Source organism: Podarcis cretensis (assembly GCF_951804945.1).
Source record: "Podarcis cretensis genome assembly, chromosome: 3".
Classification (NCBI taxonomy): domain Eukaryota; kingdom Metazoa; phylum Chordata; class Lepidosauria; order Squamata; family Lacertidae; genus Podarcis; species Podarcis cretensis.
Window position 1 is genome coordinate 27,823,402 of NC_137172.1, and position 14,898 is coordinate 27,838,299.

The following is a 14,898-nucleotide window of genomic DNA, read 5'->3' on the forward strand; positions in this document are numbered from 1 at the left end:
TCTGAGTCTGATTCCCCTCCCTGGGGATATGCTGGAGAGCAGGGAGGAGGAGAAGCAGTTTGGTGTGTTTTTCTCACAGCCTGAGGAAAATCGCCGGAACGGACCTCGTGTGTTTTTCCTACCGGGAGTCGCCGGAGGGAGGTCGAAAGAATTCAGCCGGTGCCTGGAGAGATAGGCACATACCTCTGACCGGCCCTGAATTCTGACAATAGCCAGGTAGGATGGGGCTTGTAATCTAACAACATCTGGAGGGCCACAACTTAGCCAATCACAATGTAAAACTACTACTCTCCATCCCTAGGTTATGAAACAGAAAAGGGGGCAAAGGAAGCAGAAGTACACTCATTCATTTAGTGGGAAACCATGGTTTACCCACTAAAAGAACTAGACTACTGTTAGCTAGTCACAGTCTATAACAGTAGCTGCAGGGTAGACAGGGGCCGGATAAGGCCCGAGGGACTTGTTTATCCGGCCCGAGGCGACCTCCCCCACCGCCTGCCGCTAACCGCTCTTACCGGCGCAGCGCAGCACAGCACGGCATGGGGTCGGAGGAGCACCAGAAATAGCTTGTGCACATGCACACAGGCCTTCTCTGACCTGGATGTACACCAGAAATAGTGTTTGTGTGCGCGTACGGGTGCATGCTACCCTGCCCTCCGGCCCACCGCGCAATCGTCGCTCGAGACACTGGCCCGAGGCAAGGAAAACTTGGAGACCTCTGGCCTAAGAGCACCAGATGAGGAAGCACGAGTTATGGGTTCAAGGCCTGTTCCTAAAATGATTTCCCCCTCTGTTTCAACATTTGTTCACTCTCAATATTTCCAGTGTAACTTCCAGCTAACCAGGATGGGCAGCTACATAATGAGATAGAGAGAGAGAAAGAGAGACAGACAGACAGACAGACAGAAAAATACAGTGGCTAGAATGTTAAACTGCACTTCCTAATTACATGTTTCAATCTCATGCAATAGTCCTGGGAATCTCCACCATGGGAAATGTAGTGAAATAAATTTCTAACACTTACGGTTATGCCAGGAATTATTTCTTGGGGGCTGAATTCCATACATATACTATTTCCAAATTATAAAGTGGCACTTTTAAAAATGTCAGTCAGTGGCTGTCATCTGAAATATTTTGAATCAAGCCAGCTACCACGCTGAGCAGGTTGCCACATCTAGTCTACAGTAACTGGAATTTATTCCTGTTGCAGTCAAATAAGCAGATAATATGAGAAAGAGTGAGCAGGTGAGTTTGCCGTACCTTGAACCGCCAAGGCAGCTAACTTTATCCCATGTTCCCGTGAAGATCGCAATCGTCCATCAAGAACATCTTTTTTTACCTGTAGGTAATACTGATACCTGTAAACGAGAGATACAGCAAAATGAAAACAGTCCCTGCATTTGGGATTCCCCTCACCCCACCCCGAAAGAACAAAGAGATTGTTAGGCAATTACATTTATACCCAAACATTCTACATGGTTTGTTGTGCATTTGAACCAGAGGGCGAGCGCTTCAGGATGGAAGAGAAATACCTGTTCTAAATTCCAGGATTCTCAACTGCATGCAGAGCCTACATAGCAGACTCCTATGCATGTTTCCTCAGTATCCCTTGTGGTCAACGGGACTTACTCTTGCCTTTTCCTGCTGTGATATATCAAAATCCAACCAACACCGTGCTCCTCCAGATACAGTCATACCTCGGGTCGAAGTAGCTTCGGGCTGAACGTTTTTGGGTTGTGCTCCGCGGCGACCCGGAAGTAACAGAACGCGTTTCTTCCAGGTTTCGCCACTCGCGCATGTGCAGATGCTAAAAATGATGTCACGTGCATGCGCGGAAGTGGCGAATCACAACCCCACGCGCGCACAGATGTGGGTTGCATTCTGCTCTGGATGCAAACGGGGCTCCGGAACGGATCCCGTTCGCATCCAGAGGTATCACTGTAGTCTGCTTAATAAGAATTCATCCTGATTTGCTTTCACAAAGGTTTGTGTGGAGGTTGTGCCCACTGTTCACTGAGCATTCATTCTAATACATGTGCCTGGGAGTTATATAACAATGAGCATTCATCATTCTCCTCCCTGCTCTGTGTTTACAGTGGTACCTTGGTTCTCAAACTTAATCCGTTCCGGAAGTCTGCAAACCTAAAATTTCCAGTATGTGCTTGAATCCGTCCCTGAAAATACTGACAGTCTGGAGGCTGCTAATAATAATAGTCTATAAAGATGTATTGTAAGAAATCAATGGAACTCTCTAATACCTTTTCGAAACAGTTCCTATAGTGTTTTTGCAAGATGTTAGCTATGAGTCTGGAGCATCTGAGAAATGCCTGCTGAAAAACATTTGTTTCTTGATAGGCAAAGCTCTTCTTCTCATTCTCCAGGGCCACTGAAAGATAGAGATGCAAGAGCTGGCCGCTAGACAGCACCAAAGTTCCGACCAAGCCTGAATTCTCCAGCTTGCTGCACAGTTGTGACATTATAATTAAGAATGCACTTCAGAGCCTGGCTGAGCACTGGAAAAGGCTGGGGACTTTTGCTAGATGCTAAATTTCTGAAGGCCTTTGGGGTTTGTCTAAATTAGGTTGCCTGGAAAGAAAACTAAGCCTGAAGTATGTGAACAGAAGACCTTCCGTTAGCAATGGGAGCAGAGTTTTCCCTGTTTTGACTGTACATATAATCGCTGCAAGGCTGCCAATCTCATTTCAACGGGTATGCATGGGAGTGGAAAACAAGTCCAGGCAAAGATGGAACTACAAGATGGTTGTTTCCCTTCAGCAGAAAACGTGAGTTGTATCCTTACGCACCATCAGATGCATATCATGGCATTTACAATAACAGTCCACTTGGGGAGTAGAACAGGGCAAAGGTTTTAGCCCATCCAAGTGAGAGCAAGGCGGAACCATCTCTTTCTGTCTGAAGCCCTGTCACATTTTTTTTATCCTCATTACTGTACTATGGAACACATATTTAAACAGCAGCAGCATCCATTAAGCAGTGGCGCTTGAAATGTTGTTCAGTTATTTTTAAGCAAACCGACCAGTGTAACTCCGCTGCCCTGTTCTGTTAATAGACCATGTCCATGTGACTAATACATGAAAGGGGTTAGAGCAGGCTTCCTCAACCTCGGCCCTCCAGATGTTTTTTGGCCTACAACTCCCATGATCCCTAGCTAGCAGGACCAATGGACAGGGATGATGGGAATTGTAGTCTCAAAACATCTGGAGGGCCAAAGTTGAGGAAGCCTGGGTTAGAGTCATTCTAGAACAGCCTTTCTCACCCCTTGATGCTGGACTACAATTCCCATCATAACTAGCTAGCAGGACCAGTAGTCAGGGATGATGGGAGTTAGAGTCCAACACCACCTGGGGACCCAAGGTTAAGAAAGGCTGCTCTAGAATGCTGTGATTGTGGGGTTGTTGTTGTTGTTGTTTAAAAAGAAGACGCTCAGGCATCAGAGATGGGCCTTTGCTGGGCCTCTTCAACTCCACTTTTCAGCTGTTCTCAAGGAAGTATGAACTAAAAAAGCTGAATGCATCTGCAGAAACATACACCATACAGAAACACCAGTGGAAGATCTTGGTTTGTTGACATAAGATGGGTGAAACAAAATGGCCTGCACTAATTTCTGTCTCATACCATGGGCTGCATGCTGTTTTTTCACCTGTAAGAACTATAATCAACTGATCGACTGAGCAAGTACAAATTGGGGCAAGCGCAAGCGCAGACCAATGCGATCAAGTAACAGGTGCTCACACCATTCTATCAGGAGGCGTGTACCACACAATGAGGGAAATCGGGCCTTTAGTGTGGTGGTACCTGCCCTCTAGAACTCCCTTCCATCAGTATATGGTCTTTTCAGTGCCTGCTGAAGATGTTCCTCTTTCAAAAGGTCTTCCAAAAATCTTTATCTATGTGCTGTTGCTGTTGCAAACTTCTTTTTCATAATGGTTTATAACTGTTTTTATATATTGTTTTAACCGTTTGCAACTGTTATATATATGCTTCAGGGTGTCTCATGGGAAGTGATTCATAAGTAAGAAGTTTCTAGTGTTTAAACTGATTAAGTTTAGGTACATCTTCATAACATCAAAGCCTCACCAAAAATGTATTTTTTATTAAGTATATTTTATTCAGATCATTGATAATATCAACAATAATTCCAACTAATAGCCTTAAATTAATAACATTACAATAAACTAAAGATAGCATAGGGTTTACACTGCTACTGAACTTATTATTCCAGAACATCTAAACAAACAAACAAACAAAAAAAAACCCCACATCCCACAATTGCTCTATAAATTTATTGGGTTGATTTACACATATTCTGTTATAGTAGGTTAAACTGATCATCATCACTATGGCCCAGATCTTTCTGATTCATTCAAACTCTGTAGCAGGTATGTTCTTTTTCCAGTTCTTTGCAATCACTACGTTTGCAGCAGTGGTAAGGTTAGTTTCCACTTCTTGATCATTTCTGAGGAAACGTATTTTAAATAAATATATTTTTAAGATACTAAAGGAAGTGTGTGGAGTAAAGAAACCAATATGTTTGAGGGGAAAGGCCATTACCTTGCTATAGTAATACACAAGGATGGAAACAGTTGTCGTCGTCCCTCACAAATAATAATAATAATAATAATAATAATAATAATAATAATAATCACCTGTATGCTTTTAACTTTCAGCTCAATCCATTAAAATTAGCCTCTGCTGAATAATCAATGGAAGCTTTTGCTGATCAAACAAGCATTCCAGCTGTCTAAACCTTGCAGCCTTATTGTGACTGTAGGGTGTTTCATCAGCGCAATCAATTCCACTTGCAAAATGGACCTTTCTTCCCCTCTCTCTGTGTGTACCCCCTGCCTCCCCCAAATCTGCTCTGAAAGGTTGGGGAAAACCCAAGAAAAGATTTAGGGTTTAGGGTGGGAGGAAAAAGGGGGGGGGAGTTCTGTTGCACTCGTGCAAATCCTTGCACTGATGGAGCTTCTTTCTTAGCGCTACACTGGATGCAACCCACTTTCTAGATCCTGGATGTCTCCAAGCTATACTTTCAATTGGGTGTATTTGAAAAAATTAAAGGAACATGCTTAATAGCAGCTTATAATATGAAACACGCATCTTGGTTGCCAGCAAGGTACAACTCCTTTTAAATTCCTCTCTATTACGTAATTACTGGATGGACCGGTAGCCTGTTAATTAAACAGCCTAGACCTGTTCCCATCTTCCTGGTAATTTCTCAGGGATTTGAATGGTTTTTATTTTATTTTTTAAAATGAAAACGATGCCGAAGAAATATTGATTCGGTGAATCATAGAACTAATGAACGTTTTCTTAAAATGTAGCAAGTTTGGGATGACAGGCATCCCGGTCCCTAGCAGCTTTAAGATAGCAGTGAATTGCGAAACAGGAACTGGAGTATGTGTGATATGTGTGGTATAAGAGAGGCAGTGTGCTGCAGCAGTGAGAGTGATGGGCTAATACCAGTCCAGAGAGACCCAGGTTCAAATCTCCAGGAAGCCACAAAGCCTGCTGGCTAATTCTTAAGGCAGTGCCATAGGGGCAGGAATGCCAGCCTTGGAATGTGAAACTGATGGATGTGCTCTCGCTTCTACCTGTTTGGCCTACTTCTCACCAGGATAGTAATCCTGAGTCTGCATACCAGTTCAGAGGACTGTCCATCACGTCAACTGGCAGCAGGGTTTCAGACAGAGATCACCCACTACACATCTTATGGTGTGAAATGGTCGGGGCAATATGTTTTTCACACCATACCTTCGAGATCCCCTCTCTTCTTTGATTCCGGGCTCGTTTTCTCCTTTCCTACATTGAGGGGGAGGGCGCAGGGTAAGGGTTGGGGACCTGCCATCACCAACTGGGAATTAATGTTCTCCCACGAATCTTACTCATTTTTGTCCTCAACAGATTTCAGGTTTTGGATGTACAAAAATAACCATTTTTTATTAATATTTTTAAAATTGGTTAGTTGCTTTGCTTGCCTGGGGCAACCTGAAGTGCCTTGCAAACAAACAAAGAAAAAGACAAGAAAGCCCCCATATAGATACATTAAAACCAAGGCAAAAGAGACACTTAAAATAAATGTATTAAGATTAAACCTTTGGGGTGGTTTTTTTAAAGGGGGCAGTAATATAGCATGTGCTTTTGCAACAAAATGGAAGGCATGCCTCAACCCAGTCCTTAGTGCCTGCCCTTGAACTCTTGAATTAATTAAAGCAAATTACAGGGAGACAAAGTACAATGCATAAGCACACCAAACTCCCTTCACAACCACCTATTAATCAGGGTTAATCCAAAATACCAGGAGATTCAGGACAGCACCAGAAACATGCAGGTTTTGGGTTGTTGGTTTTTTTTTTTTTCTTCCAAACATCAGGCACACATTTCTGGAATAGCCTCCAATTCTTTACTCCCCTTTCAAAGACATTCTTGAGCATACCTCAGCTGAACTAGGACCATAAATTGTAGCAAATCCGAAACAAGGTGACAGCAATTAAAAAAAAAAAAGCACAGAGGCCCAATGGGATTAACCCAATTTGTCAAGCTTGGAAAGGAACAAGGAAAAGACAATTTGAAAAGAGAAAAGGCAGCTGAAATGAGCGGGGCAGGAAGCAAGAGGGTGGGGAAAAGAGCATGCTTTCCTTTCCTTTCCTTTTTTTTTTAAAAAAGTCCCAGCTGAACACCATGTGCTTCTTATAATTAGAGTACTGAACAGTTTGCACTGGACATTGGCTAAGTCAGTGCCTGCCACTCGAAATAATGGGTTGGAATTCTCAGCACCCTGCTTTCCCCTGCTGTGACCACTCTCTTCCCAGGGTCAAAACAAAACATATTGTCTTAATACATATCATCCTTGATCCCCCCCCATTTCCCCCCTCCCCCCATAAAATAACCCCCCTCCCCTCCCCCCCTGACTTCCCTCAGCTCCAATCTCTGGTTTCTCTACAGATGCTATTCTCTGTATGTTAGATAATTGTATAAATCCTTAATTTGTCTGACTGATTATTGTCAATAAAAAATTTGTGAGTGTTTATTCAAAACCTGCCAAGGAGTCCAGTTCACTTGGCTGTTTCTTTAAGTACTTTGTAAAAGGTTCCCATTCATCTTTAAAGTCACAGTTATCCTTGTCCCGTAGTTTATGAGTCAATTTTGCCAATTCTGCATAGTCCATCAGTTTCTCTTGCCATAGTTCTTTAGTCGGGGTTTCCTTGTTCTTCCATATCTGTGTTATTTTTAATACAGGAAGAGCCCTGCTGGATCCAGCGTGCTGTTCTCAAGGTGGCCAACTAAGTGCCTACAGAAAGCCAAGAATGGCACCCTCCCCACTTCAGATCCCCAGCAGCAACTGGTATAAACCGGCATAGCTGTGTAGTGGACATAATGATATCGCTCTCACAACTAGTTGCCATTGACAGCTTTATCATTCATACATAGCAGCTAAAGGGGGCACAAGAATTATTTAAGAAAGAAATGTCAATTTAGCACTATAAGGCAATGCTTTATATGGGGAACTTGAATTGAAAAGTTTTGGATAACAGGGATTCACGTGATGGGGGTCAGACTATACCACAGACAACTTCCACGCACGGTAAGGAACACAGCTCACCATAATAGAGTTTAATTGTGCCAAGCCACACCAACTGAATCATCCCCAAATATGTTTCTGCTTGCTCTGAAAGGGACATGCGACTAACATTACAGTGTGAGGGAAAGAAGCTTGGGTTACATACTGAAGCAACGTGAGTCAACAGTTTGAAGATTCCTCTGGTATTCAGCCAGGTTAATAGCCAAGTCAGATGATGAGATTCATGCTAGAAGAATCTTAAGGATATGGCGAGGCCAAATGTTAAAAATGAGATGCGCTGCAAAGTCTTCTTGTAAAAATGCTTTCAGTACGTGGAGCGCGTGGAACCATCCTTGGTGGATCATTCCTTTACAGTGGTACCTCAGGTTACAGACTCCACTAACCCAGAAATAGTGCCTCAGGTTAAGAACTTTGCTTCAGGATGAGAACAGAAATCGTGCTGCGGCAGCAGCAGGAGGTCCCATTAGCTAAAGTGGTACCTCAGGTTAAGTACAGTTTCAGGTTAAGAACAGACCTCCAGAACGAATTAAGTTCTTAACCCGAGGTACCACTGCATATTTATCATTTACTTGTTGCCCATAGAGTAACTTACTGCAATCCTTTTGTTCTTTTCCACATTTCAAATATGTGGTCCAGAACAAGCGTGATGCTGAAAACCATGGCATGCCTGATTATTATTCCCATTTTACAGGTCAGGATTTGTTTCAAATCTTTCTTTCTAAGCTGTCTTTCACGGCTATGTAGCCTTCCCAAGACAACTTGTGTTAATAGCAAATGCACAATTTTAACCGTAACACTGGAACATATGATTCAATTTTTTTTTAAAAAAAAGAGTCAGCTTAAATAAGCCCAATGCAATAAAATCCAATAGCTACCAATAAAAACCCCAGGAGGAGAATGTGCAGTAAAACCTTCAAGTAAAAACCAAGGAAAACAAATGAGTTTTAAAAACTTTCCTAAAAGACCTGAGCTGAGGCAGCCCATCATATATATCTTGGAAGGGAACTCCACCACTGAAAAGGCCCAATCTCCAGTGTATTCCTCATCTCTCATGATGTGATTCCCTGCCTCCTTTCAAAGTTTGAAGCAAACCTCTGTTGGCTGTTTTGCATGCACTGGGAAACTATGAGATGCACCTTCCTTGCAAAAGTGAAGTGGAATAGCTTTGATTCTGCCTTGGTTCCTTGTATGTAAGGGGAAACCCACCTTCATTTTGATAGTTCACATAAAACAGCAAACGATGGTTTGCCTCGAATAAAGAAAATAGACAGAGGAGAGAGGATGAAAGGAGGAGAAAGCACGTGAGCCTGAGACAGATTCTCACAGTGAAGCGACACATTATCTTCCAGGTTGTAAGCAGTTTGTATAGAAATTGGAATGATAAGCCTCTTTTAAAGTCACTCTTACTTGGAGGCAAGTCCCACTGTACTGAACATGACTTACTCCTAAGTAAGTACAGTGGTACTTCGGGTTACAGATGCTTCAGGTTACAGACGCTTCAGGTTACAGACTCCGCTAACCCAGAAATAGTACCTCGGGTTAAGAACTTTGCTTCAGGATGAGAACATATATTGTGCAGTGGTGGCAGCAGGAGGCCCCATTAGCTAAAGTGGTACCTCAGTTTAAGAACAGTTTCAGGTTAAGAACGGACCTCCAGAACAAATTAAGTTCTTAACCTGAGGTACCACTGTATGCATGGGCTTCAGCTGTATTTATGTAGAGATGCCCTTTGCAATCCCAAGCCAATGTGGGTCATCTCTCAAGAGGGGTTATGTAAAAGTGACATCCTTGTACCCAGCAGCTCGCGCCCAGGTATGTGTTTACAGCTCGCTACAGCGCTAAGCTCTGCAGAAACGCCACAGGTCTGGGCAAGCGAATGGAATTCTTTTGTGACTTGTAGGCTCAACGGTGTTGTTAACTAAATCCCAGCTTCAGAATCACCTGTGCAACAGGATTGTTTTCAAATTATACATTCGGTTACCCTCCGTCGACCCAATTGCCTTCGGGGTTGGGTACGCTGGCAATGGAGTCTGCAGGCACTGGGGCGTGGTGTGTCATGACCCCACTAGAGGAGTCCTCATCAGGGAAGAATCTGGTATAATTCCTTTTAAAATCCCTGGGAAGAGGGATTCAGTGGTAAAGCACTGTGGGAATTGTAGTACTGGGAGGGGAACCAGAGCCTCCTAAGAATTCTTGATGCCCTTAACAAACTACAGTTCCCAGGATTCTTTTGGGAAGAGGTGACTGTTCAAGTGATGTCACAGTGCTTTCAAGGTACAGTTGGCAGAAATTCTCCTTCCTTCCACGCGCAACAGGGCAAGGGGGGGAAGAGCATGTGAATGCAATGCTTTGCCTCGGTGCGCATGTAGCCCCTGTTGCTTAAGGTTCTGTGCAAACCAGCGACATTGTTATCCAACCTGGGCAAAGACTGAGCAAGTCCTTTTACTGTCAGAGTCGAATGTACACTGGCATTGGGTCTGCTCACTGGTGTAGCTTGATGGTCACACTGAAACGCTGCTGTGCCAATAGAGGCTGTGGAGAGATTGAACATCTCATGAAATTTTGAGGATATATTTATATTTCCCTTCAAATTATTCATCAGCCACTCTCCAGTGAATTATTTGAACGCCCTAGTAGAACAAAGCTGCATTCATTTACGTTAGTTACCCATTCACTGACCTCTCACAGTACATAAATTCCTCACTGTTAACTACATGGGGGGTGGGAGAAAAAGGGGGGGGGGAGTTAATCATATTCAGATAATTATCTTTCCCCTCCTTGCACAAGTGGGAACTACCATTTATTTTTCTGCATAGAAGCATCTGCAGAGATGCTTTTCCTATTTTCATTTGAGGAAAAATTACATCCCCATTACAGAGAAATCTACAGATTGTAAAACCCAAAAAAGGTCAGGGCCACTTTAGTTATTTCAAACAAGTCATGCTGAAAATGCCTCATACAATTAGTCAGTAAGTTGTCTCATTTTAATTATTGCTTTCATTTTTTTCCATAACAAAGAGGGTTAATTGAACTCCACAAGCACTAAGATACAAGAAAGGCGCAAAGGAAATTGTGTCACACTTTTCAACTCACATCTTCTTTCAGGCTCGTTTGCATATTACAATGGTTATGCAAATGCAGCTAATTACATTAAGCTCTCCCTCAACAGTTTATACAAGGGATGGCCAGTTCTTGAGTTCATGGGAACGACTCTGCAGCCCTGATGGAAACCCGGAGTCCATACTTTGCTGCAGAACACAATTCTCTAATGGATCATCAACCTCTAAATTCAAACTGATGCTGTCTAAACAGTAATGGATTCACAATTCTGGGGCTTAGGCAGCATAGGAGTCATCATTGGGATGGAATGGTGGCCGAGGAATGCAATACGTGGTTCTAATTTAAATATAATGCAGCTGAGAGGGGGTAGTTCTCAGATACAAGAGTAAAATTCAAGATGCAAAGGGTGCTAAGTGGGGTATGAATGCAAAGAATAGCGTCCCCATGTACAATGGGACTCCCCACCCCATCCCACCCCTTTGTGCCCCCTAAACCTGTTCTGGGTTTTCTCCCCAACCCTCCAGAGGCAATTTCGGGGGCATATGGGCAAAGGAGAGGGGGAGAAAGTCTGGACCTTTAAAGCCCTAAACGGCCTCAGTCCAGCATATCTGAAGGAGCGTCTCCACCCCCACCGTTCTGCCCGGACACTGAGGTCCAGTGCCGAGGGCCTTCTGGTGGTTCCCTCACTGCGAGAAGCCAAGTTACAGGGAACCAGGGAGAGGGCCTTCTCGGTAGTGGCACCCGCCCTGTGGAACGCCCTCCCACCAGAGGTCAAAGAGAAAAACAACTACCAGACTTTTGGAAGACATCTGAAGGCAGCCCTGCTTAGGGAAGCTTTTAATGTTTGATGCATTACTGAATTTTAATATTTTGTTGAAAGCCACCCAGAGTGGCTGGGTCAGCCCAGCCAGATGGGCAGGGTATAAATAATAAATTATTATTATTGTTACTATTACTATTATTATTACACAAGCAGACCTGGTTCATGCACATGACAACTTAGTTAAGAACATACGAAAAGCCTGCTGGATCTAGGCCATCTAGGCAAGCATCCTGTTCTCACAGTGGCCAACCAGTAGCCCAAACAGCCTGACCAAATAAAGCAAGCGTGAATTTTTTCTTCAGCAGGGGAATGGTTAAGTGGCCTATAAATTATTAAATTAATAAAACATATAAATAAGCATTACCCTATCTTTACATACCGCTACCACCTGACACAGGGAAGGGCTGTAGCTCAGTGGTGGAGCACCTGCCTTGCATCCAGGGCCGACCCAAGACATTTGCGCACCTGAGGCGAACCACAAAATGGCGTCCCCACCACACCAGAGAAGAAAAGGCGAGTGAAGATGTACACCAGGAACAAAGGGTGGGGAGAAATCAAATCAACCTTACATGACGGTTGAAGGCTGCTGTGGGGTGAAAGAGGCCTGCTCTGAATCAAGCCGGTTGAGTGCAGACTCCAGAGAGCAGGCCCCACCATTTTCTCCCTAAGGATGGCCCAACACTGCCTCCGAGGGGCTGCTGCAGAGGTGGCATTGTGGGGGCTGTCGGGGAGGTGGTAGATCCAACCTCGAAAGAACATGCTGCATTATTGTCTTGGAAGATGTAAGGCCAATTCTGGGGTGATTTCTAATACTTGCTTGGTTATTTTACTTATTTCTTGTATGGTTGTTGTCCAGAATAGTTGGATTTTGGGGCACTCCCAGCACATGTGAAAGTATGTGCCTGTGGAGGTGCACCCTCTCCAGTATTTGGTGAGGTTCCTGGCCATATTAGCGCTAGTTTTCTTGGTGTTAGGTACCACCTGTAGGTGAGTTTCAGAGTGAGTTCTTTTCTTTCTGTTGATAGGGATTTAAAGGGGGGTTTAGACCACATTTTGGTCCATTGAGTGGGGTTAATCTCATAGCCTATGTCATCCTCCCATTGTTTTTTGACTGCATCTAGGGAGTTCGTGGGGAAAAATATGAGAGAGAAACAATGCACATACTTTTGTAAATCAAGAAAATCTTTAATAAAAATATATATGAAAGAGCATGCTGCAGCTGCTGCCACAGCAGCAGCGGGCGATGCATTCCTTGGAGGCTGGGTCTACTGCCTCTCTGGGTGCTGTTGTCTGAGGTGGTTGCCTCACCCTGCCATATGGGTTGGCCGGCCCTGATCCTTGGCATCTCCAGGTAGGGTTGGGAGATACCCCTGTCTCAAATCCTGAACAGCCTTACCTGTCAGAGTAGACAACACTGAACTTGATGGACCAAAGGTCTGACTCAGTATAAGGTAGCTTCCAGCAGAACTATGAATACTATTAACCAACACCTAATCTGGTTACATTTTGGCAGGGCCACCTGGTGGAGCCATAATTCAACCCATAATCTGGCACATAAAAAGGTCAAAAAGCCTGCTTGCTTCTCATGAGCAGCAAGGTGTTTTTGAACGTTTGCAAGCAGAAACCTTCCCCAGCAGGAACCGGGACAGCGAGCAAGGGCAAAGAATTGCTTGTGCTGAGATTGCAAGCGGGTAGCAAGGAAATTGATTTAAGCAGTCCCACCCCACCAGCAGCATGAGATGCTTAGGTGATGTCACTGTTTGGGCAGGAACACTATGAATCATCTTTGTTGCTCTATTTATAAAAAGATGCAAAGGGGCACCCTCCTTCTGCACTGCCAACACTCTTCGGCACATCATGGTCTCAACATGCCTAGGACCAAACCCTTCCCAGTGGATTAGCAGATTTCCCCTCCTCCTTGTTGGTGGTTCCTGGTGGTTTCTGCCAGGCAGAGAAGAGGGATGACCTATCTGCTACAAAGTGATAAACTTCTACTAGAAGTGATAAACTACTAAGCTGTACTAAGGTCTTCAAGACTGCTACTTAGGGTTTATGTGAACACAAAATGTGGTGGTTGATTTGGGGTGATGCCCAAGGCTTACGTACCTAGGAGTAAGTCCCAACCAATTCAACAGGACTTACTTCCAAGTAGCCATGGGTAGGACTGCACTGTGAATTATCAATTTGTGGTGTGAATTCAGAATCTTTGTTCTTGCAGGCAAATTTCAGAAACTTCCCCATTGTCAGATATTTCCATGGTCTGATTCAGATGCAAAGCTAAAATGGAGCTTGGTGCTACATGAGTGAACCTGCTTAAACTTCAGGCTCACGTTTTCCCCTTTCCTTTTTCAGTGCACACCACAGGAGGAGATGGGGAAAATCTGCTTCAAGTGCAAATTGTGGTTAATTTAAACCATGTTATACTGAATCAAACCATAGTTTCTGGTGCTGGATTTTTCCAATAAACCAAAGGTTAAAGTAATTACTGTTCCTGGTTTGGATATAATAACAAACCTCAGTCACTTTAAACCCAATACAGTGGTACCTCGGGTTAAGTACTTAATTCGTTCCGGAAGTCCATTCTTAACCTGAAACTGTTCTTAACCTGAGGTACCACTTTAGCTAATGGGGCCTCCCGCTGCCGCCGTGCCGCCAGAGCACAATTTCTGTTCTCATCCTGAAGCAAAGTTCTTAACCCGAGGTACTATTTCTGGGTGAGCGGAGTCTGTAACCTGAAGCGTATGTAACCTGAAGCATATGTAACCCGAGGTACCACTGTAGTGAGTATGGTATTTCCAATTTCTTCTTATGGTGCACACCTGAAGAAGAGACAGGTAAAGTGCTTGCTCTTAAGACACAAGCAAGCTCATTCATTTTAGCTGCCAAATGTACAAGTTGGTCCCCATGCTTCTACTTAATAGGGTTGTCAACTTTACTAAAACCATGTTTAAAGTTACAATATGCATTTTCATTGGAAACTCACAACCATCTTATAGAAAAATGTGCTTCAAGGTGCAACTCAAATGGAAACTTGCTAATCAGGTATCAAACTCTTTTGTTCCTATTCCTGAGCAATCCCACCCCCTCTTCCTGTAAAACGTACAACTAGAAACACACTTTTTAAAGCAAGAAAAAATATACCTAAATCTGAGCTTCTTCTTGATACTACCACACCTAATTTTAGATCATGCCAAAGCACTGTAATGTTTTTTTCCCTTTCCAGTTCACATTGTAATACTTTTTTTTTAAGGGACTGGGAAAGCAGCAGCAGTTCTGTAGCTGAGAGCCAAAGGAAAAACAGCCCTGTCACTTCCAATATAAATACAGCACATTCCTGAAAGGGCTCAAATGATAAGCAGCTTTCCGGTCTTCCTTGTGTCCTCAAACGAGGTTTGCTCTGATCACTGACTCA

At 43.7% G+C, this 14,898-nt stretch overlaps 1 protein-coding gene across 2 annotated transcripts in view; it reads right to left on the reverse strand.

Moving 5' to 3' along the window:
* The window catches only part of PTPN14 (protein tyrosine phosphatase non-receptor type 14), a 115,729-nt gene that overhangs the window by 47,693 nt on the left and 53,138 nt on the right, over window positions 1-14,898 (reverse strand). For both annotated transcript variants that reach the window (XM_079968490.1, XM_079968489.1), the window contains exon 4: window positions 1,261-1,358. In XM_079968490.1, coding sequence (XP_079824616.1) covers window positions 1,261-1,358 — 98 coding nt within the window. The remainder of the gene's footprint in view (window positions 1-1,260; window positions 1,359-14,898) is intronic.